The sequence below is a fragment of the Notamacropus eugenii genome, chromosome 4, assembly GCF_028372415.1.
Source record: "Notamacropus eugenii isolate mMacEug1 chromosome 4, mMacEug1.pri_v2, whole genome shotgun sequence".
Lineage (NCBI taxonomy): Eukaryota > Metazoa > Chordata > Mammalia > Diprotodontia > Macropodidae > Notamacropus > Notamacropus eugenii.
Window position 1 is genome coordinate 167,856,188 of NC_092875.1, and position 24,869 is coordinate 167,881,056.

Genomic DNA, 24,869 nt, shown 5'->3' on the forward strand with positions numbered 1-24,869 from the left:
AAGCTTAATCCCTAGTAGTACCCTACTGACTTTGCATTATGTAGCTTCTGTGTAAGCACTAGCCCTGAATATAGCTGAACTCCTCTGAGATCTCTTTGAAAGAAAAAAAGTGCCTATATACTACACATGTGGTCACATAGAGAGTATGATCATAAGATGTAATTAGGTTTTATATAAACCACTGGGCAGGAAAAAGACCCACAGAGAGGAATTCCCTGTAGGTATTCTGACCAAGAGTGGAGTTCCCTGTTCTTACACTCTGCTCCTTTCCCTTTCTCTAAACTATGCCAAGTTGTGGCTGAAAACATCTTAACTGAATAAAGGAATTAAAAAGTCCTGATTCATTTGTTAACATCCAGAAGTTTGTCTATACTACCACTCAAGCATAGGACAATATTCTAGGTTGTCCCTTTGGATCTGGATTTATACCAGCATCAAAAGGACTTCACATTCACTATTTCTATCATGAATAGAAATAGAAGATGAAAAAATTGAAACACCAGATTACCTCAAATGACCTTATTCAAGGTTTCATGGTGAGATAGTGATCAATTTAAGACTAGATCCTATGTCTCCTAATTCTCAAACATTTTTTTTTTTGCTAGGTGACACAAAACTTTTAAGTTTTGTATGCTTAAAACTGTCCTCTTTTCTCCATCTCCACCTGCTGAAATACTTATCAATTAAGAAATGAATAAACGTTTATTAAGCACATACCTACTATGAACCAGGGACTGTGCTAAGGGCTGTGCATGGAATCCTCAGCTTCCTTCAAGTCTTGGCTAAAATCCCATCTTTTACAAGAAGTTTTCCCCATCGTCCTTAATCTTAGTGCTTTCCCTCTGAGACTGTCCCTAATTTATCTTATATATGTGTCGTTTGCACGTATCCGTATGCATGTTGTCATCCCTCATAGATTGTGAGCTTCTGGAGGGCAGGGACCGTTTTTACCTTTCTTTGTATCCCCAGAGCTTTGCACAGTATCTGTTCCATAGTAGGTATTTAATAAATGCTTGTTAATTAGATGTTGATGATACAAAGACAAAAATGAAGCCATTTCATTTTCATTCAACTTAAATGCCATTTATACAAAAGTTCCCATGATTCCTCTCAATTAGGAATGGAATTAGGAATTTTTACTTTGAACAGTATTTTGAATTGCAATTCTATTCAGTTCAATTAAACAACCATTTATTAAATGCCTAATATATGCAAGACATTATACCAGGCATTGCAGTTACAAGGAAATAAAAGGCATTCTATGTTCAAGAAGTTTATACATCTTTATTTTATAGTACAGGTATCTATATACATGTTATAATGTGTCAAGGCCATATACACTCTGATGGTAGAGACTTTGTCTTTTTTATCTTTCTATTTCCTCTAGTCTTTGGAATAAGATTCAATACATAAGAGGAACTTAAGGGGTTACTGAATGAAGTCATTCACTCCCATCCTCCTACTCTATGAGCTTGTGACAATCGCTTCCTTGCTACTTCTCCTGATACTACATCACCTTTGTAGTGACTGTCTCCTATGCCTGGAATGCTCCCTTTCCTCACCCCAATCTCTTAGATTCTCAAATCACACCTTCTATGGGAGTCTTTTCCCAGTGCCCTACTATGTATTGCTGCCTCCCCTCTGAGGTCACAATCTTGTACATGCAATTACTTTTTGCATGTTGTCTTTTTAGAATGTAAGCTCTTTGAGGGAAGGGACGTGGCTTTTGCCTTTCTTGTATCTTCAGGCTTAGCACAGTGCCTGACTCATAGCAACCACTTAATATTGCTGTATGTGCTAGTTTCCCTTGCCCTAAAGAAAGGCAAATGTATTAGTCCATTATGTATTTCTAAAACTTTTAGAAGTTTACTCAGTGACTAGATTCTCATAATAAAGAATTAGAAATTGACAAACCCAAATTAATACTGTTTTAAATTCAGGTTTTTGAAGGGTGAAATTTGACTTTATAGCAATCCTTAGTGGCCAAAAATTAATCAGCAATGGCAGATGCCACTTTCTAAATGTGAAATTGAAATGTGTGAAAATTTATAATGAAAACTGGTTACTAAACATAATGGTTTCAATTTAATATATTTCAAAAGACTGATTCATAATTAAGTCACCTTTTACTTATATGAAGCAAATAATATATAAAAGCAAAACTGTCGGATTCTTTGGCTCCATGTGAACTAATGCTACAAACAATCAAGTTTATAACACAGGTACCAATAATACTTTGTGATAATTTTTCTATAATGTATTATTGCATGGTAACCTGAGCAATAGATTCCATAATCATTTAACTTATTGACCACTTAGACTTGGAGAACTGGAAAAGAACAATCCCCTCCTCAAACTGAGCATCAAAACAGAGTAGGGGCAGGAGTCAAGCCAGATGTCTTAGTGATTTGCCTGGGCTACAGGTGAGGATGCCAAAGAGGCAGTATAGTGTATAAGGAAAAGATAGTTAGCCTTGGAATTGGAAGTTCTGCCATTAGAGCCTCTATGACCATGTGCAAGCGTCATAGCCCTCCTTGGGTCTGTTTCCTTATCTACTGTCTCCCCTGCTGCACAGCTTTAAAGAGGAAGAAAATTACCATGTCTAACTTAGTGCCATTCATGAACTGCCATCATTTTCTGAGGTTGAAGGTGGCAAGAAATCAGGAAAGCAGGACTTGTAGAAGTTATCAAGGAACTTAAAATCATGGAATCATAGACTCTTAGAGTTGGAATGGGCCTACAAGAAAAATCCAACCCAATATATAAGAGAACCAAGAATCCCTGCTGTACACCATCTTGGCCCTGTGGTCATTCATCCTCTACTTTTGGATACCCTTGGGTGCATAGAAGCATAGATATAGATCATAGTGTCCTGCTCATAGTAGGTGCTTAATAAACACCTGTTGGACTGAGTTTGAAGGGACTTTCGAGATCACTTAGAACCTAGAGATCATTCTATTGACTGATTCAATTCTGTGTTTTATATAGTAGATTTATGTGTATGTTTTACATAGTAGAATGTAAGCTCCTTCATGTCAGGAACTATTTCATTTTTGTTTTTGTACCCCTAGAAGCTAGATCAGTGCCTGATAGACTTTTGTTTAAATTAGAGAAGTGAAATGAGCAAAAGAAAACTGGGTTGAGTGACTTTGGAAAACCTAATACACTTTTTTTTATTCTAGCTAATTTATTGCAACAACATGAGAGTAGTCATAACTGCATCTAGCGCTAAACATGATTAATGAAACTTGCTATTGGAGATGAAATTTTGTGGGACTATAAGTCATGTCCACATTTGGGGTTTTCCTGGCAAAGAAAGTGGAGCAGATTGCCGTTACCTTCACCAGCTCATTTTACAGATGATGAACTGAGGCAAACAGTTCAGTGACTTGCCCAGGGTCACACATAAATGTCTGAGGCCAGATCTGAAGTCAGGAAGAGGTCTACCTGACTTCAGACCCAGCACACTACCTAACTGGCCCAGACAGGTATACAGAAGGTGCTTTAAAAATGTTTCTTGAACTTAATTAAATCTGCCCTCTTTTAATTTTAAGACATTACTCTTTATGTTGAATGAAAATTTGCCTACCTCTGACTTCCACCCGTTGATTTTAGTTGTGTTCTCTAAAGCCAAAAAAACCAAGTCTCATCTCCCTTCCCATCCCATAGCAGCCCTTAAATTACTTAGAGATATCTATCAAACCCAGCCCTACAACCACTTGGTCTTCTCCAGGTTCAACATCCCCAGCTCCTCCAACCGATCTCCTCTAATCTTCTCACCATCCTAGTCACTTTCCTCTGGATATACTCTAATCAAGTAACGTGATTCTTAAGTTGTACTACATGGAACAGAATCCTGGACATTCCATTGCTTTGTTTTGTTTTTCACTAAAGCAGAATACAGCAAAGCTATTACCTTCCTCATTCTTACACTATAACTCTCAAAGCAGCCTAATTCAGTATTTAATTTCTCAGGGACTCTGTCACACTATTACCTAATATTGACCTTGTAGTTCCCTAAAGCCACCAGATTATTTGCTTATTAACTGTAATCTGGCCATGTCTCCCACATTTTCTACGAGTCAGATAAGATCCTTATGTAGTTATGTTTTTTTAAATCTGAACATAGGGCTTAATATTCATCCTATTTGTCATCATAGTAGATTGAATCTGTCTTTCTATCCTATCCAGATCATTTTACATGCTAGCAGTCATTCACAAGCTACCTATTCCTACCAGCTTTATTTCTTCTACAAATTCAATAAGCGTATTATTGATTTAAAAATTTAAAACATTCAGTAGCATGGGTAGTGGGTAAAGAAAGATCCTTTGGGTACTCTACTCACAGGCTTCCTCCAATAAGCTGATGTCAGCCTATTAACACCTAGTCTTTGGGCATCATCATAAAATAGTTCTGAATTCATTTAATTGTAAAATGTCATCTCTTCCACACTTTATCATTTTGTCAACAGTGACAACCTAAAAGACTTTATCAAATGCTTTGCTGAAATCTCAAATGAGATAATACATGCATACTACTTTGCACATTTTAAAGCACTATATGAATGCCACGTATAATTTTTATTATATCTGCAACACTCCCCTGAGCCACCGGTCTAATAATCCAGTCAAGAAAGAAAGTGAGGTTAGTGTGACATGATTTGTAATTGGGGAACACATGCTGTTTCTTATTGATCACTGATTCCCTTTCTAAGTTCTCCCAAGCCATCCTTTTAATAATAAATTCTAGAATTTCTCTGGGAATAGAAGTCAAGTTTGTAAACCTTCTAAAAACTGTCAAATTGATTTTCCTAAAGCAGAGATATGGTTGTGTCAATCCCTTCCTCAAGAAGCTCTAATGGCTCCTTCTTGCCTCTAGAATAAAATACAAAATCTTCAATTTAGCATGTCTTAAAGCTTTTCAAGAAATGGCTCCAAGCCAGCTTTCTGAGCTCGTCACATTATTTCCCCCTTACAAAATCTATATTCTAGGCAATCCTATGCATGACATTCTATCTCTGAATTCTATGCCTTTGTATAAACTGTGCCCTATACCTAGAATTCACTCCTTCCTCAACTCCATCTCAAATGATCCCATCTTACTTCAAGGTTCAGTTCAAGTGCCCATCTCCTATACAAATCCTAAACTGTTCAACCCAATTATTATCTTACCCTCCCCCATCAAATAAAATTTGTTTTCTATAGTTTATAACTATTTTTATTACATATTTTATATGTAAATATTTTATGTTACATATTTTATATCTTCACATTTTATATATGTACATAAATATATATGTGCATGCATGCATATATAAATATAAGTATATTTACATATATTTATATAAAAATATATTTACATATATTTATAACTATTTTTATTACATATTCTCCCAGGAGAATATAAGATCTTTGACTTCAATTTAAAGTCATTTGATTTTTTTGTCTCTGTATCCTCAGCATCTTGCCCAGTGCCTAGGTTCCTTGTGAGTGTATTTGACAAAAGCAAATCAAATTGAATCTTCCCTCGCCTTTCCACTGCCTCTATTTTCAGTTTAAAACCCTTTTGAGCAGGTCCACAAATCTCTTAAACAATAAATTCTTGCTGACTCTTATTAGATGTACTCTCTACCTGGCAAAGAGACGTCTAGATCATGCCACAGTTCAAAAATCCCAAATTCCAATCCCAATTCCATCTTTTCTTAATATTTGTTTACTACTAGAATGGTTTGGTGGAAAGTTTGGTGAAAAAAATGATTTGGGGAAATAGTTTGGATTATAATAATTAAAAAAAACAACCCTAGGTTTAAATCCTAGCATCCCATTTCCCGGCATCACTTGTGTGGCTTTGGGTAAGCCACAAACCCCCATCCTTTGTTCCCCTGTTTTTTAAAGGGATTATTAGATTCGATTTCTAAGGTTCCTTCTCTTCCAAAGTCTCTAAGATTGCTTCTCGCTCTAGAGCCATAGTCCCATAACCTTTTAACCTTCTGACCCCAGTAAGATTTCTTTCTGTTTAATCAAAACCCATTTCTTCTTAGTTTTTTCTCTTAAAGAATTACTTCCAATATTCACTTTAGTCAGAGCTAGGCTAAAGGAAGAAGTGGTTTGCCACTGTGATGGAGTGAATGGAGAGTAATTACTCAAATAAGGCAGTACTTGGCAAGGATGGTCATTACAAGGCTGAAATAAGGCTGGTTAAAATGTTTAGTGGCTGCAGAAACCAAAACTCAGTGCCCAAAACCAAATCTATCAGTGTTGTACAATAGGTGCTTATTTGTGAATTATTATATTGTGCATTAATTCATGCACCCAAATGTCTCAGTTTTGTTATACTTATGTGGTATAGTCATTATCTCTGTGTACAGAAGGAATGGTAAAACAGGAAAGCACTATTTGTTTAGTAGTAACAATATGACAGCTAGTAAAAGAATTTAGAGGGTAAAGTGATTTAAATCCCTCAACAGAACTTGATATCTGTTTATTGCAATCTTGAAATTAACTATGAAAGAAAAAGATAGACAGTGTTAAAGCATGGAAGTAAAAACACAATTGTATTAGTTACAAAAAAATGTGGCAGTGAAGCAATTTGCATCTTGGGGAACAGTCAGTAGCATCCTACCCCTTCTCTTAACTCCACATTGGCAGGATCAAAATGATGAAAAATAGATGCAGAAAGAAACTCCCTCCATCCCCAGTGACTTAGCTGGACCCTGTAAAAAGTATCTTTGGAGGTATGAGGGGAGAAAAAAAATCAAGATTTTGTCATTATTATTCATTATAAACCTGTTCAGCAAAATTCTCTTAAAGATGCTCACATTCGCCTACTGTGCTTTCTTTATTAGCTATTAGTCTACCATGCAATGTTAATAAAGTGTGACCTCTAGTGGAGGTATATGATTTGCATTGCAATTACATTGAAATGTTTCCTGTTTATAAGCCTCTACAAGAGCCCAGGTTTCATTCCTTGATGAAGCTGTTTGCTCAAGATATTCTAATTCTTAATAGTAACTATCCAAAGAACACAGAAGATTGTTTAGGGCAAAAAGAGTATCATGGCTAGAAGGTTAACAATGAAAAGAAATGGAATATAAATGGGTTGAATGGAATATATAAGGCGCCTTTCCTTATTTCTTGTTCTAGGAATCATAGAATTTCTGAGTCAGAATTTCTGGTTCAGAGGTCAAACAAGTATAATCCATAAAGAAATGACTTTTTTCAATATCTCTAAAAGGTAATTATCTAGCCTCTGCTTAAAGCAGTGAGGAAGAAGTCACCACTTCATGAGGTAGGCTCTTATTTTTCTTGTGGACAACTCTAATTGTTAGGAAGTCTTTTCTTTTTTATCATTATTTCTCTGTAGCTTTATTCACTGCTCCTCCTGTTCTTGGAGATCAGGCAAAGCTTCCTTAGTTCCTCTTCCTTCATGACCAAGAACTTTGTAATCTACATTCAGGATAAAAATAACAACAAAGACTAGGTTCACTGCTTATGGAAAGATCACATAATATCAGTGGCTGAGAGACAGAAGTATAACTACTAATTTGTTTATTTGTCGAGTACAAAGTGCTTTGTAAATTTTAAAGCATTGTTTAACAAAAAGTGAGTTGCTATTACTACAGAGTTATTACAGTGAGCTTCATTTGTCATCAGCTGTTCTGCTTAGTTTCAGCTCCATCATCCTCTTCATCATGCCCTGCCCAGGATAAACTCATCACCAGGTAACTTATGGAGATTGCTTCAGCTTTGCTACTCACACTTCATCAGTACCCTCAGTGGCTTCTGCCTTTCTGACTAGAGGGCAGAAAGAAAAACATTTCCCATACTCTTGCTTTCCAAAGGGCTCACGATTCCCACAAAGAGCCAGTCTGCTTGGTTTTAACTCAGGCATCATCTTCATCATACTCTCTTGCACAGGTTCCCTCTGGCACTCCCCTACGCCAATTTTAAGCATCCTTTTGTATATTTTCTTCCCCTGATAGATTGCAAGTTCATTGAGGGCAGAGACTGTCTTTTTCTTATTTATATCCCTAGCACTTAGCACAGTGCCTGGCAAGTAGTACTTAATAAGTAGGCACTTAATAATGCTTATAGTGTCATAGCTTCACACTATAAAAGAGTGGAATAGGCACTAGTAAGAGAAAACTGGAAATAGAAAGACAGCCCCAGCTACTCTAAATGAATTCAGTGCCCTGATATTGAAGGAATTTGCAGGTGTGATTGTAGGTTTCATGCTGCAAATTGCAGGTTGTATGACTCTCAGTGATTTTAAAGAATCATGAAGAATGAAGAGATGCCCCAGAGAACTGCAGGTTGGCAAGTAGTGCAATTTTCCAAATGGTGAAGAAGACCTAGGCTACAAACTCTACATTAGTAAGCTTGATGTCTATCCAAAGCAAAGATCTAGAATGAGTCACTGAAGAGTAGGTTTGTGAGCATTAGGAAGAAAAGTGATGATAACTAGTCCTGGCACCAATTTAACAAAACTGAGTCATGTCAAAGTGACTCCATTTCCTTTTTGACAAGGTTACTAAATTTACAAGATCAAGAGAATACGAGAGAATGTGAACTTATATTTTAGCAAAGCATTTGATAAAAGATAGTTTGTCACAATGGACAGAGAGCTGGCCTTAAGACCAGGAATACCTGATCTTAAATCCTCCCTCTGAGCTATACTAGCTGTATGTGTTTAATACTGTCAGGATTCAAGACCTCCTCTCTCTTTTTAGATATTCGGTTTTCCAGAGAGCAAACTGTGCCCTGAACTTGGCATAACAACAATCCTTTGAGCTCTGGATGAACTCTGCTGCAATTAAATCACAGAACTGATGGTCCTGAGGTTGGGCAAGCACCAACAGCCTAGACATGAAACCTTGCTGTGAATGGACTTTTTGTCAACTAGACAACCTTGTCTCACTGCTGCTGTTGTGCCTCAACACTGTTATTACATTACACCATTTGATTTATCTAGCCACCAATATATAAATCAAGATTTAGCTCCATTGCCTAAGATCTCCTACTCTGTATCTAATTTCTCTCCTGAAACATATGTCTAATTTCTCTCCCTCAATGGAATAAAGAAAGTTTTTTGCTTTTAATCTGTGTGAGTGCTTTAGTATTTGGGGAATTAAAAGTGGTTGCAAACCTCTGTGATTCTCTAGTCATTTGTTACTGGAGTTGACAATGCAATATGAATTTAAGCAAATTGTCTCCTCCCCTAGGCAAATCACTTAACTTCTCAGAGCTCATATAAAACATTATAAGATTACAAATTCCAGAGAAGTTTTTTGGCACCTTGGTAGGGTAAGTATCCTATATCTATGAAATCCCAATCTCTCTATTCAATAATGTATCACATAGCATTATCCTGAAAAATATGGAAAAGTGTGAACTAGTCAACAGTAAAGGTGGATTGATTTCAACTGGTTGAATAAGTGTATACATATTCATTGTTCAAGGAGAAGGATTCTAGCAATGCATGGCAGGAGTTTTGTCTTTGGCACTCACTTGGTCAACATTTTCTCTAGTGACGTGGATGATTTCATAGCTAGCATACTTATTAAGATTATATATGATACAAATTCTCACACAAATTATAGGTTGTATGATTCTTGATGATTTTAAGGAATAGGGTGGAGAATAAAGAGATGATCCAGAGGACAAGATGTAGGCAAATACTCTAGTTTTCAAAATGGTGAAGAAGACCTAGGCTGCATCATTAAGACTGATGTTTATATAGAACAAAGGTCTAGAATGAATTACTGAGCAGTAAGTCTGAAAGCACTAGGGCAGCTAGGTAGCATAGTGGATAGAGAGCTAGATCTGGAGTCAAGATTCATCTCCCTAAATTCAAATCTGGCCTCAGGCTCTTACTAGTTGTGTGATCCTAGGCAAGTCACTTAACCCTGTTTGCCTCAGTTTCCTTATCTTCCAAATGAGATGGAGAAGGAAATAGTTATCTCTTCCAGTGTCTTTGCCAAGAAAACTCCAAATGAAGACAAAAAGATTTGGATATGACTGAACATCAACAAGCATTAAGAAGGAAAATGATTGCCTGGAAAGATAAGCTAATTCATTGGCTAACAATGATAATCCAAAAAAATCTTTCAGGGGTTGGGGATGGAGGTAAGGAAGAATCATGGACTTACCAAAACTGAATAGGAATAAATCTATTGTATTTTGATTACAAAAATAAAAAATCAATGTACATGAACAAGATGGGGGACACACATTTTGTCAATTTATGTGAAAAAAAGTGTCTTATTTGCATACAAAGAGGATAAATCCACATTGGGAAATGGCTGGTCCCAAAGTTAACAAAATCACAGGTCACATTAATAGAAGTATAGTGCCCAGAAACACTTTGGTGTTACATTTTAAGTAAGTATCGATTATACCACTGAGCAAGTTCAGTGGAAACTAACTTGTATGGCAAAAGGATTTATTATTACATAAGGAATGGTTGAAGGAACTGGGAATATTTTAATCTGGATCAAAAGAGGCAAAAGAACCATCTTCAAATATTCAGATAATTGGTCTGAAGGAGATCATGGAATAAAAAATTCAGAACAGGAAGAGATCATGGAAATCATCAGATTAAGCATTATGATAAATATGTTTCCTTAGAGAGGTAACATTTCTTAGATGGAGTGCCAGATTTAGAGTCAGACAGAACTGGGTAATCCCTCTTCTGACACAAATTATGTTATCTTGGGCAAGTCATCCTCTGGGAACCTCTTTCCATATCTGTGAAATGAATATCATAATACAAACCCCAATGGAATATAACAAAGCTTAAACAAGGGGAGGTAGAAAACGGTACAGTGAAAGAAATTCTGGATACAGAGTTAGAAAGACTTGGATTCACATCATATCTCTTATACTTATTAAGTGTATGGCCTAGGTAGGGATGGGGAACCTGCAGCCTCCAGGCCGCATGTGGCCCTTTAAGTCCTCAAGTGCAGCCTTTTCTGAGTCCAAGTTTTACAAAACAAAATCCTTTTATTAAGGGGATTTGTTCTACGAAGTTTGCATTCAATCAAAGGGCCACACTTGAGGATGTAGAGGACCACATGTGGCCTGGAGGCCACAGGTTCCCTATCCCTGGCCTTGAACAAGTCACTTAACCATTTTCGTCCGGTTATTCATCTCTAAATGAGGATGTTCAACTAAATTACTTCTAAGATCCACCCCAACTGTAAATCTACTATCTAGATAACATAATTTGTGAAACTTTAAAAGTTCTATATGAATATCAGTTACTGTATTCAGAGGAAAGATGTAGGACTGATGGGTGAAAGTTACAGAGAAGCAGGTTTTCACTAAACAGAAGAAAGAATTTCCTAATAATTAGAGTTGTGAATGGGCTGTCTCATAAGGAGGTCTCTGAGCAAAGGTCACTTAAGAATTTTGTAAAGAGGATTCCCAAATGTGGTAGAGCAGTGATTCTCAAAGTGTGGCCCAGGGATTCCTGGGGCTCCCCAAGACCCGTTCAGGGAGTCCATGAGGTAAAAACTGTTTTCATAATACTAAGACATTTCCATTTCCAACACAATAAAATATTGATAAATAGAATCCACATAAACAAAAGTTCTTTGGGGAGTCCTCAATCAGAGGGTCAAAAGGTCCTCAGACCAAAAAAAGTTTTGAGAATCAATGATAGTGAAGCAAACTATATGACCTCTAAGATTCTATGATGATAGTGTCACCTCATATATCAAAAGTTAAAAATCAAATTATCCCAGTCCCTATAACTTTCTTTCATCATCTAAATCAACTCATGACCCTTTCCAGAGAGACCTATAAAGAATTAAAGATTCCTAGTGCAGAGAAATAACAACCTAGAGTCCTAGGGATAAAAAAACAAAACAAAAGAAAAACTTGTAGATTTGAGCTTTGAAGAATCATAGAGAAGAAGGAACCTTTTCCAGAACTGTGTCTCCTCCCGAATTTGATCTTCTTTTCTCTTTTTGCCCTGTTTGGTTTTGAATTTTTATTGTTTGATTCATTTTACTTAGCTTTTTTCATTTTATTATCCATTTTTGGCTTTTCTTCTTTACACATATTTTTGCCTGCACACCTCCCCCCAAACGTGTACAGAAACACACACACACACATACCCAGGTTATTCAATGGTTCATTAAACTGACATGATACTGTAATCCCATTCACACCAAGCAAGTTATTGATACATTTCATATTTGCAACTCCCTACACCATTGAAAAATAGAACACTTTTCCAGGAGCAAAATCCCTAGAGGAAAAAAGGAATATCCTTAAAAGTCACCTAGAGCTAGAAAGATCTTAGAAAATCAACCAGCTCATTGCTCCCTATCACCAATTCTATAGGTGAACTGACATACAACTTGCCCAGAGTCATGATAAGAACCAGAGTCAGGATTTGAACTGAGGCCTTCTAATGACAAATCTAGAATTCTTACCACTATTCTACAAACCCTCGAAGTTTTCAAATTTAGAAAACTATTTTTTCCCCTTGATAAACATGAACCAGGGGCCCGAGACAGCGAGATCAAAATACAGAACAAGAGGATTTCTCTCTATTCCTCCTGTATAATAGGGTTCCAGCCTTCATCTCTACCACCACAGTACATCTAGTAATGCCTCTGAGCTCTGTATCATTCATGGAAGATGAGGAGCATTCTGCCCTCTTCTCCAGGCAACCAACCAATGGGCAAAGTGCACAACACGGCCAAATTTTAGTCCTCCTTGAAAGATGTCTAATCAAGCATCAAGAAACTATGATTATAATGTTACCTCCTTTACGTTTCTCTTTTGGGTCTCCAGTACAGAATGGACCTCAGGCAAAGCAGACACCTCTCTGCATTTGGAAATATTAATGAAAGCAAACAAGAGATTACTACCCACACCACAGAGATGTAAAAGTAGTTTCCACTACTCAGTTCCTAAAGTTCCAGGTGCAACATCTTACAGTCTCCAAAGAAAAGGGAGAGTTAAAAAAGCTCTTCTCCCTCTGCCTCTTTTCCCACCCAACCTAGGTCAGGAATCAGCTAACTGCAGCCAGTGAGGCATGTGTATACCTGATTCAGGTGCTACTTCACCCAGGTGTGGACCTCGGACTGTGTTAGCAACTGGGTTTTTAACCTCTTCTTTTCCAGAGCAAAAGGGAGGTGTTATTTCATATCACACAAGGAAAACAAACGCTTTGTCCAAGGTCTTCCAGGCTGTAAAGATTCTGGGGGGAAGGGAAGGGAGGCCACCAGAGGACAGAACTTAAAGGATTAGAAGAAGTTTTTAAGCCGTAAATTGGCACAGCTGCTTAACTACTTGGAATGCCTCTGAGCATGAAGTATATGGGTAATGAGGCGGCACTAGCTGGGCCTTTGGAGAGGTATGATGTGTTCAGCTGTTCCCCTCTCTCATCACAGAAAACAATAGAGCCACCCAAAATGACATCTTGCAAAAAGCCCTAGGGATCTCTGCCACTTAAAATGTAAAATGCCTAAGTATTTCAAGTGGAGGAAAGGCCTGCGCTTTGTTTTGGTTTGGTTTGGTTTTAATGTTTAGAAGACAAACAATCTATCAAGGCAATTCCCAGTGCTAAACAGACAAGGATATTTATGCTGTTTTGTTTTGCTTATCTCTGAGAAACATCCTTCTTACTTCTGTTGGCTACACCTTAGATTTTCCCCATGCCTCTGTTTTTTAGAAATCAGGCTTAGTCATACTGGAGCTCAACTTGTTTATGTGAGATTTATTGGTGATTACTGTTTCGGCTCTGACTCTGTAAGAGTTTGCTGGGTTCTCTTGCCCAGATTTTTATTAGACTGTAGCTACCTGAGAGTAGGAAAGGAAATTGTTGGTTTTAATGGAGTTAGCACAAAAAAAAAACAACAACACAGCTATTGGGCAACCAGGGAATTTCTCCAAAGAGAAGTTCAGAAAAGAGACATCAGGAAATGGTTCTGAAGGGAAACTAGGAAATATGTACCCCTGTACTTCATGGGGTATTAATATAAGCTTGAGTTAAGTTGTTGGGATTTTTTTTCTCATTTTTAAAACAGTTCTATATATTGAGGGCCATTGATAAATGCTGAAAATGGGAGTAGTGCATTACTGAACATCCCTAATTCCAAACTAATCTGATTTTTCTACTGTGCTGACCTCTAGACTCCTAGATGGCTGAAAAATAAGTTTATTTTGATTTTCTTATAATTGTCCTTATAATCCAAGGTGGTTAAAGACCAGCTAGTCTAACCAAGCTCTGTCGTTGAAAACTGTGATTGTGTGAAGAGAAAATAATATTTTCAAATTATATCCAGAGTTAATTTCCTTAGTAATGACAAAAATAAATTTTAAACTAGAACATGCAGGAGTTTATTTGGCAAAGGATTTTATCTAATATATCTTAAGGCATAAATAAAATACAACCTTCAGAAATTTTTCATACTTATGTTTTTAATTTTACAAATATCAGGCAGAATATTTGCTGTGAGAGATTATTCTATCTCCAGTTGTAGCAGTACTTAAGAATAGTTGGAACCAGCCTAAATATGTGAGAGATTTACTTTCCATTTTCACAATTAACTTTCGTTGGCCAACAATAAAGGAATGGTTATTGACACTTCTTAAACAGCCCTAATCACTGGATGGGGGTTGGCTCAGGCAAAATGAGAACTCTGAAAGATTCTAACTTTAAAATGTCAAGGTCTCCCACTGCATCCTAGGCCATCTCCACTTGTCCTGATCTATATCTGGCCACTGGCCCCAGATGTCTCTGGAGGAGAAAGTGAGGCTGGTAACTTTGCCCAACCCTCCCTTACTTAAATCCAAAGGACTTACAAGTCATGGCATCATCTTCCTAATGTCATGGTCTTCTTAGAGAATGAAGGACAAACCACATAACAGTGTGCTGGAGCCAACTCAATCATCTGAATGGTTACATTTGTTACATTTTCTGTGTGAGTATTTACACCACGAAAATTGGCAAATTACAAATCAGGGCTTGAGTTTTTATTTTGTTGATTGCCCAGATTTAAGAAAGTGCTAACAATACTTTAAAAGTGTCATGAGTATTTTTTTTCTCAAAGAGAACGTAGAGAGAATTGACCAATTCACTTTAGAAGTCATGATGGACATTTCATTTTTATCTTCATATCCCCAGAGCCTGAAACAGATATTCAACAAATGTTTTTGATGGATTGATTGACAATAAGAGAAAATGTAGGAAGGTTGATGTTTACTGAGTTTATAAGTAAGGAGGCTAGACTAGATGACTTTTAAGGTCCCTTCCACCTCTCTAAATCTATTGTCCTATGTATGATATGCATAAAAGGTTAGAGAGAGCACGTTGCAAAGGCTTCTGTGAGAAGGGAAGCAGAATTCTCATAAATAGCTACAGGGAAAGTCAGCCCAAAAGTTATGGGAAACTTGAAATTCTGAAGACATATAAAATTTTGATGTAGAGACAAAGGAAGTAGTGTCTAACAAAAGGGATGTAGATACACAGGAAAAACATCTATATAACAATAATAATAGCTGGTATTTATATAACACTTTGTGTCAGATACTGTGCTAAATACTTTACAATTATTATTATATCTGATCCTCACAACAACCCTAATAGGTAAGAGGCATTATTATCCGCATTTTACAGATAAGAAAACTAACAAAGGTTAAGGGACTTGCACAGGGTAGCACAGCTAGTAAGTGTCTGAGGCTAAATTTGAACTCGGGTCTTCCTGACTCCAAGCCCTGTACTCTATCCACTGCACCACATAGTTGCTCCATTTCTATATCAGTATGAAGAAAAATAGTAATAAAGGATGAATACAAAGGGCCTTGCAGCAATAGGATAGAAGCCCTAAAAATCAAAGTAAGCTAAGGCTTTAATAATGTCAAGTGCAACAAAAAAGGGAAGGGAAGAGGAAGTTATACTGGGGAAAAGAGGATCAGAAACGAGACGGAACCAATGCTAAGAGAGGATTGGATAATAACTGATCCCCCCCAGAGAAATGTTATGACTACTTAACTCACATTGCTTCTGCTTCTCTGCATCAGAGAATGATCCTTGGCCAGTGAGCTTTCAGCTACTAGAAGTGTGGCATAGAAGGAGTTCAGACCCACAATAAAATGGGAGATAACAAATGAACACCTAGCTACCCAGAAAGATTTCAAATCCAGATAAATTTCATGACAGGATACTCAAAGCACTAGTAGATTAAGAAGACACTATTAGGAACCTCAAAGGTCATAGAGAATGGAAAAGGACTCAGTGAACTGGAGAAGGGATATGTTAAAAAATATTTTTTTTTCTTACAGAGTTACTAGACTAGTAGATAGGAAATTCCTCACAAAGCATTCAAAAAGTTTCTTACCCTAATCTTTTGGACACAGTGAAGAAATATAGACCAGACAATGCCACAGTTAGGAGGATTAGGAATTCACTGAATAGTTAGACCCAAACACTATTCTATAATGTTTTGAAATCACTCTTGGAAGAAAGTCTCTAGTAAAGCATCCCAGGTGTGTGTGCTGAATGAAATCTGAGTTGTTTTAAAATTTTTCATGACTTGAATGAAAGGCATAAATAGCAAGCTTTGCAAATATGAAAATGATTCAAAGTTTGGAGAATTCACTATAAAATGTTGGCTGATACTTGGGATCCAAAAAAGATCTTGAAAGACTAAAATATATGTTAAACTGAATCTAACATGATGGCATTTATATCCCTGTACTTTCAGTGTTCCTAAATTAAATTTGACATGGATAATTAATGTAAAATTTTCTATTTAAGTTTTTTTTTAAGTCAGCATTATAGGTATAGTAAAGAGGAGATATTATTAAACAAGAGTTTATCTGAAAAAATCCTAGGGATTTTATGAACTGAAAGCTCAATGTGAATCAATAATATGATATAGTTTTCTGCTCAGAATTAGGCTGCCTTAAGAGACATAGACTATCCAAAATAAAGGAAGCAATAAATCATACAGTTTTCTGCCCTGGTCAGACCACATCTGAGATATTATGTTCAGTCTGGGAATCTACATTCCAAAAGACATTGAGAATCTGAGAACATCTGGAGTGCGACAAATATGGTGTCAACCATCAATCAATCAATCATTTAAGACCCTAGTATGTGCCAAGTATTTCTACAAAAACAAAAAGGAAACAGTCCCTACCTTTATGGAGCTTACATTCTACCCAGTGAATCAACATATGCACATATGAATATATCGTAAATCCATAAAAATAAATAAGTTAATTTGGAGGTTTGGCCACTAGTATCTAGGGCCTCAAAATCATGCCATGAGAGAATTGACTAAGTTCAATTCAACAAGTACTTTTTCAACTCTACTAGGCTGTCAAACACTGAGCTCATTGCTAGGGACACAAATGCAAAAAAAGAAAAGAAAAAGCATCTGCCTCCAAAGAGCTTACCTTCTACTGAAGGAAATGGCGTGGACACAAATAAGTAAACATGGCATACATACAAAGCAGTTGGAGTGGGGAAAGGACTAAATATGGCAAAATTGGGAAAGATCTCATATGGGTTGTGGCACAAACTGAGCCTCACTGGAACTAGGGTTTGCAAGAGGTAGAGAAGGGAGAGCATTCCAAGAACAAGGACAACCTATGAAAAGATGGAGACAGGAGATGGTATCCATGAACAAGGAACAGCAGCAGGATAGTTTAACTGGAGTATAAAGTAGCAGTAAGTGTAATCAACCCGCAAAGATAGACTGGAACCAGACAGAGAAAGAATTAAATGCCAAAAGGACTAATTTTATTTTCACCTCAAGACAGTGGAGAGCTGCTGAAATTTCTTGAATAATGGAAATAACGTACTCAGACTGTGTTTTAATCATATCAAGTAGGAATGTTTACAGTGGAAGAGAGAAGATAGATTGGGGCACAAAAGGAATCTTCAAATATTTGTTTTCTAGAAGAGGGGTGAAAATTATTCTACTTAGCCACCGAGGGAAGAACTAGGAGCAATACATGGCAAATGGAAAGACAAATTTAGGCTTAATGTAAGGGGGAAAAAAACCACTTCATAAAAATTAGAACCATCTAAAGGTGGAATAGGCTTTCTGGAGTGGATTCTCATTCATTGAAGGTTTTAAAATTTTTTTTTTAATTTTTAAAAAGCAGGTATCCACAACTGTGAAACCTGGAAATTAGAAGTAAAAATTAATTATCAAACTATGTGGTACAGTGAAGGAAATACAGGAAAGGGAGTCAAGAGACCTGCCCATAACTAAATGTATAATTCAGGCATTTCATATCAATTCCATGCTTAGTTTCCCCTTATGAAATTATGGGGTTGAATTAAATGGTCTATGGCCTTTTCTAGCCTTAAAATTGTAGGAGTTATCTGATTTGTAGGTGCATTAAAATAAGTAACAGATGAAGAAGCCCCCCAAAACATCTTCTACTCACTTGGTACACCCCGGGGTGGAACAGGTGGGATACCTTCCATAAGAGCCAAAATAGTCTGGGAAACTGAGTAGAGCGGCATCTTGCTATCTGTGAGTTTGTTGTATAGGCAAACAATCTGAGTCTCAAAGTCCAAAGGATATCACTTTTATTCGTGACATCATAAGTCAGAATTCTCAAAGTGGCCTCTGATAGGTTGAGCCTTGGTAACACATTTTTCTTATCTTACTGAGTGGCTTTCCTGAGAATAAAAAATGGCTCTGGAAGAATTCTTTCATGGTCTGGTCTACATGTACACCAAGTTATTTATGTTTTGAGAAGATGAGAAGTGAAATACAGGACAGTGAGCATGGAGGTCTGATGAATGATTGAAACAGCAGGTCTAGTGCCATTTAGTGGAGTAAGTAGTTACCACCTACATGTTATCATTTCTGAATCACCTGAAAAGTAGCTTCCATGCAGGTGGCTCCTTGCATGAATTCTAACATTTGAGGCTTATTTCTTTGTATTGAACATCACCCTTTCCCTGCGGTCCTCTTCAAACGTGCACATGTTTTCAAGAAATGTCATTAAATTCTTAGTGCCAGTTAATTTATTCTGAGTGATTTGTGTATTGATTTATCCTACGAATTAGAAGAGATGTGACAGGGACAAAAAAAGATACTGAAAGAGAGTGGGGCACCTAAAAGGGGATGTGAGGAATACCAAAGAAAAATGTCACCTAAAAGGAACAAGACTAGATTTGAATCCAAGTTCTCTTTTTCTCCCACACCAGTATCTGTTCCTCTCCTTTTCCTTAAAAAGAAATCCAAATTTTAGTTTTTTCACTGTGTCAAAGCAACTGTTCTAGAATCATTGAATTTCATAACTAGAAGGAACCTCAAAGATTATCCAGTCCAAACTTCATTTTGTAATAAGGGAAATGAGCTCAGTAAGATGGTGTGACTTGTCCCAGGGCATAGTCAGCTAATGGCAGAGCTGGGTCCTGAACTCAATTTCTGTTTCTGCTTTTTCTGCTTTCCCACATTGTTCTCTCTCTCTCATAGACTGCTTGTGATGCTTTTGAGACATAATTAATGCACATATAGTCACTAAAACACAAAATTTTAGAATTAGAAGAGACCTCGATAAGAATTTAGTCCAACTCATATGCAATAGACCCCACCACCACACACCCAACAAACAGCCATCCACACTCTGCTTAAAGACTTCTAATAAGGTTAATCAATCCCACAACCTCGAGTAGAGAGACAACTCGTTCTAGTTTTAATCAGCTCCGATTGTTACAAAGTCTTCCTTAGGGGAAGCATAAATGTGCCTCTTTGCAATTTCTCCCTATTCTAGGAAGTTTTGACTTGTGGAGCTAAACAAAATTGGTCATTTACAAATACCTTCCATATCCTTTTGATAGAACTGATTTAATTATTTTCATATTGTCTGCCCCATTGGAATGTGAGCTCCTTAAAGACAGGCACTATCATTTGGTCTTATGTATCTTATATTTCATATGTAGCACCTGTGCTCAGCACAGTACTTGGCACAAAGTAAGTACCTAATAAATACTTTCCCATTTATTCATTCATTGTTGTGTGTGTTCATCCTTCGTTTCCTAAGAAGACCATGCCGTCAGATAAATGATGACATGACTTGCACTTGACTTTATTCTGAGTGAGGGAGGGCTGTGCAGGTCACCAGCCTACTTTTCCTCCAGAGCCATCTGAATCCAGTGACCAGATATTCATCAGTATGACTGGAGATGACCTAGGATGAAGTAATTGGGGTTAAGTGACTTGCCCAAGGTCACACAGCTAGTGAGTGACAAGTGTCTGAGGTGAGATCTGAACTCAGGTCCTCCTGACTCCTGCACTGGTGCTCTATCCATTGCACCACCTAGCTGCCGCCATTCATTGTTGACTAACTGATAAGAGGGCCAAAGGATTATAAATGTGTAACTACAAGGAATCTTTGCAGTACTCTTGGTCTAATCATTTCATTTTACAGGTGAGGAAATTGAGGCCAAGAGAGATGAATGACTTGTCTTTCATAAAAAGAAGCGGAGCTATGACTGAACCCAGTTTTCTATATCAAAATCTAGCACTCTTTTTGCAAGTTCCATAAGAAAGAACTCCGATAAAAATGAATCAAATGAACCAAGGAAATTTTTTGAAGGGTATGATTAGAATCAGATCGATTCTTATAAGAAAAGTATAGAAAACAACTTCTTAACACATTCCACACAACAGGATAGAGAGAAACCTACATGTCAGTGTCTTCGGATCTAATATAAATATTCAACAGGACGGCGCACAGCACATTAATACTGGGGGGTGGCGTTTAAAATGAGCGCGATGTTATCAGCTGTTGATGATTGCAGCAGACAAACAACATCTTAAATGAAATCAACCGTCCTTGGGACTAATAAAAGACATGACAGTGACTTGCATCTTTTGAAAAACATGGCTGAGATGAGAAACTGGCCTCAGATGTTCCCGTTCTATTTTACAGATGACATTAGCAATTACTTATCTTCACAGAAATCTGCACAAAGCACATTCAGTGAGCTGCAACCCTGAAAAAACAACTTTTATTTGCCATAAAATTACTTTCTCAGTATGCCCTCATTCATTTTGTTTTCTTTTGTTTTTCCATTACAATAAAGGACACACAACATTTACATTACCAAAATGTTTAAGCCAGGCCAGGATATTAAACAATTCATTCAAACAGACAGGGTCAGGACCTTTTTCAGTACTTGATTACCTGCTCTGCATTATCTCTGAAGCCGCAAGTCGGGTTTAGGCTTCACTTCCTATCAGATAAATCATGCACAGCAGCTTGTTCCAGCTTAAAGTCCATAGTGAGGGTATTATTATGTTCATTTTCAACGTTTCTTCTCAGGTTTCGATGCTTGAGACTAATTATTCAAAGAACCGCTATTCAATTGATTGGAGCACAAGAGATACATTTCTCTTTCACAGTTCACTGAATATATCCCACAGCATTTTCTCCAAGAACCCTGCTCCTGGCAGAAGGTCTTACTTAAACTAATACACAGTTACAATGATGCGTAGCCCAATAGTTTAGGAACAAAAGCACTAGATTTGGAGGTTGTTATTGTTCATTAGAGTCTGGCTCATAATCACCCTTTTGGGGGTGGGCGTTTCTTAGCAAAGATACTAGAGTGGTTTGCCATTTTCTTTTCCAGCTCATTTTACAGATGAAGAAGTTGAGGCAGACAAGATTAAGTGACTTTCCTAAGGTCATATAGCTATCAAGTTTCTGAGGCCAGATTTGAATGCCCAAAGTTAAGTCTCTCCCTGATTCCTAGCCCAGCATTCTATCCACTGCACTACCTAGAGGATCTGGAGATCAGATCTCTTCTCCATTTCGTCCTTACAAGTAAATTGGGTCAAGTTAATTTACCATTCTGAAAGGGCAGCTAGGTGGTGCAAATGGGACCACGAAGAGTTGGACACAACACAAGAACAGCAAGTTAGAGACTCTTCATCTATAACATGAGGGTTTGTACTATATAATCTCTAAGCACCCTTCTAGTACTACATATCTTACATGGTGACCCTTCTTCCCAACTGTGAATATTCTCCTCTCCAGTTCAGTCTAGGATTAAGGCAGAGACACACAGAAAGGGACAGAGACAGAGAGTGACTTGTGTCAAGGAGGTATTCATATTTGCATATGTTTATTCATATATTTTCATTCATTGTAATTCTGCACTTAAAAGTCTGGTTGTGCTTATAGACACAGTAAGAGAGCAAAACTCTAAACAAGTGTTCTGGGTTGGGCTCCCACCCACATGCTAGGAAAAGGCCTTCTCCTGCATGGTTCTTCTTACACCCTCATGCCACAAACAGAGCGACACCCAGCAATATAAGCACAAGTTCAACCACCAGAATTTGTGGACAAATAATATTAAATCCAGCAAATGTATTTCTTGGCAGCATAAATTTTTAAAAACAATGAACTGGAAGTAAGTTTGGGTTGCAGTAGGGTCAGCTTGTTTCTTTCAGCAGTCCTGCGCTGAATAAAAACATGCAGTCACACACATCCCAGCTCATCTATTTGGAAGTCATCGTTCAATCTGCAGATATGGCAGAAACCAGTGGATGCCATGATTGGGCTGTGGCCCTTGAGAGTACCACCTTCTTGGCCATGGGAAGACTACTACCTTTATCTTTTTTCTCTCTTTGTTTCCAAGTCCCAAAACTTCAGCTGAGGTAGAACATGGAAAGTGAGAGGAAAGGGTGGGGAGGAACAGGGAAAGGACGAGAGAGAAGACAAGTGGTACAGTATTTTATTTGCTTACATATTTGCAGATATATTTCATTTATGCTTCAGATACAATATTTTGCATTTCTAATAACTTCCTTCCTAGGAATCCAAAACTCCTCTAAAATCAGAATTGAATTCTACCTTTTAGGGTCATAAGGACACTAACCATATTTCACTGGTATTAAGAGTAAATAAAAATCTCTCTCTTCTATTTTTTTCTCTCACCTTTTTTATTTTCAGAAACCCAGTAAAATCAACAAAAATATTCAAATGAAAATATTTTTACAAATAAAATCGTAGAAATTGAAACAGCAAGAAACAGAACCATAATTATCACATATGAAACCAATAAATTCATTTTTGGTAGATTGTTAAATTGTATATTCTCCTAATTCTCAGGCTATTTCTTTTCCCACTATACAATCCAGTTCTTCTCCATCTCTTCCAGAAATTTCCTTTTACATTTCTGACTCTTTGCCACCTCAGATAAATACAAACTGTTCACCCTAAGTAAGAGGAACTGCATGGAAACGTTCATGAGAAGTTGCAATCAGTCAAACAAATTGGGAAAAGATTTGTATTAGCTTTAACAAATTACAACAAACACATCCTGCTTGCTTCTGTTCCTTCTTCTAATCTCTTTTTCATCTGTCTACAGTTTTTCAGGTTTTGTTGATGTCATTGGTTTTTTACAATAAACTTTTTTTATTTTTTTAGTCACTAAAATCAGCATGTATGTGTGTCTGCATACATATACTTCTGATGCTGCTTTCTTCATTCAGCATCACTTTATAGAAGTAATAATAATAACTAACACTTATGTAATGCTTTAAGATTTATAAAGTACACCTTTAAATATTGTCTCATTTGATCACAACAACCCTGTGCGGTAGGTACTCTTATTATCCCCATTTTACAGATGAGGAAGCTGAGACAGAGAAAACAGAAGTGACTTCCCCTGGATCACACGGCTAAAAGTTTCTGAGGGTAGATCTGAACTTAGTCTCCCTGACTTCAGGTTCAGCACACTATTTCCTGTACCAACTAGCTGCCCACTAGTCTTCTCATACTTGAGTCATTCATGTCTGTTACTTCTTGTGGAATGATAATATTCCACCTACTTTGTGTATCACAATTTGTTTAGCCATTTCCCAGTTCATTAGCCCCATGACCTCTTTCTTTTTCTTTAATGTTGGACCTAGATAACCCCAAAGAACCATTCAGCCATTCTGACAGCTACAACAGCTTGAAAAATATCTTCAATATAACAACAGAGAACAGAGATACATATTTCCTGCCTTGATCTCATCCCATCCCTAGCCTATTTCTGCCCTGCTCTGGACTCATATAAATCCATCAAGATTATCTGTTCAGAATCAGTCATGTGCTTGTTGAAAAGACTGGGCATAGGGAGACCATTCAGTAGGCTGCTGAAATAATTCAAGCAAGGGATGATAAAGAGTCCATAAAGGAGGGTAATTGTGTGAATAGAGAGGAGATGAGTGCAAGAGGAATCAGAACTTATAAGATTCTGCAACTAATTTTATATATGTGTGTGTTTATGTGTGTATACATATAAACATATACATGTATACATACGTATACATGTATATGTGTATATATGTATGTGTGTGTGTGTATATATATATATATATATTTTTATATATATAACTGAAGGGAGAATAAGGAGTTAAAGATAACTCCAAAGTTACGAACCTAGGTGACCAGAAGGATGGGGGTTCCTTTGGGAAAAGGATGGGTTTAGGAAGGAAGGTAAAGAATTTTATTTTGACATTATGAAGTACAAAATGAATCATTTGATTACATTAAATTGAAATGTTTTTCACAAACAAAACCAATGCAACAAAGATTAGGAGGGAAACAGAAAACTGCGAAAGAATTTTTGCAACTAGTGTCTGTGATAAAGGCCTCATTTCTAAAATATATAGAGAACTGAGTCAAATTTACAAGAATACAAGTCTTTCCCAATTGATAAATGGTCAAAGGATATGAACAGGCAGTTTTCAGAGAAAGAAATTAAAGTTATCTGTAGTCATATGAAAAAATGCTCTAAATCACTATTGATTAGAGAGATGAAAATCAAAACAACTCTGAGGTATGACATCACACCTATCAGATTGGCTAACATGACAGAACAGTTA

The 24,869-nt window shown here is 37.0% G+C and overlaps 1 protein-coding gene across 2 annotated transcripts in view; it reads right to left on the reverse strand.

The window, feature by feature from the left end:
- CNBD1 (cyclic nucleotide binding domain containing 1) overlaps nt 1–24,869 on the reverse strand; it is a 695,007-nt gene that overhangs the window by 617,228 nt on the left and 52,910 nt on the right. The window contains exon 1 of one of the 2 annotated variants that reach the window (XM_072603625.1): nt 18,421–18,531. The exons of the other annotated variant lie outside the window; for it this stretch is intronic. Within the exon in view, the coding sequence (XP_072459726.1) occupies nt 18,421–18,499 (79 nt within the window). The 5' untranslated portion in view covers nt 18,500–18,531. Of the gene's footprint in view, nt 1–18,420; nt 18,532–24,869 lie in introns of those variants that run through there. 2 annotated transcript variants of the gene reach the window in all.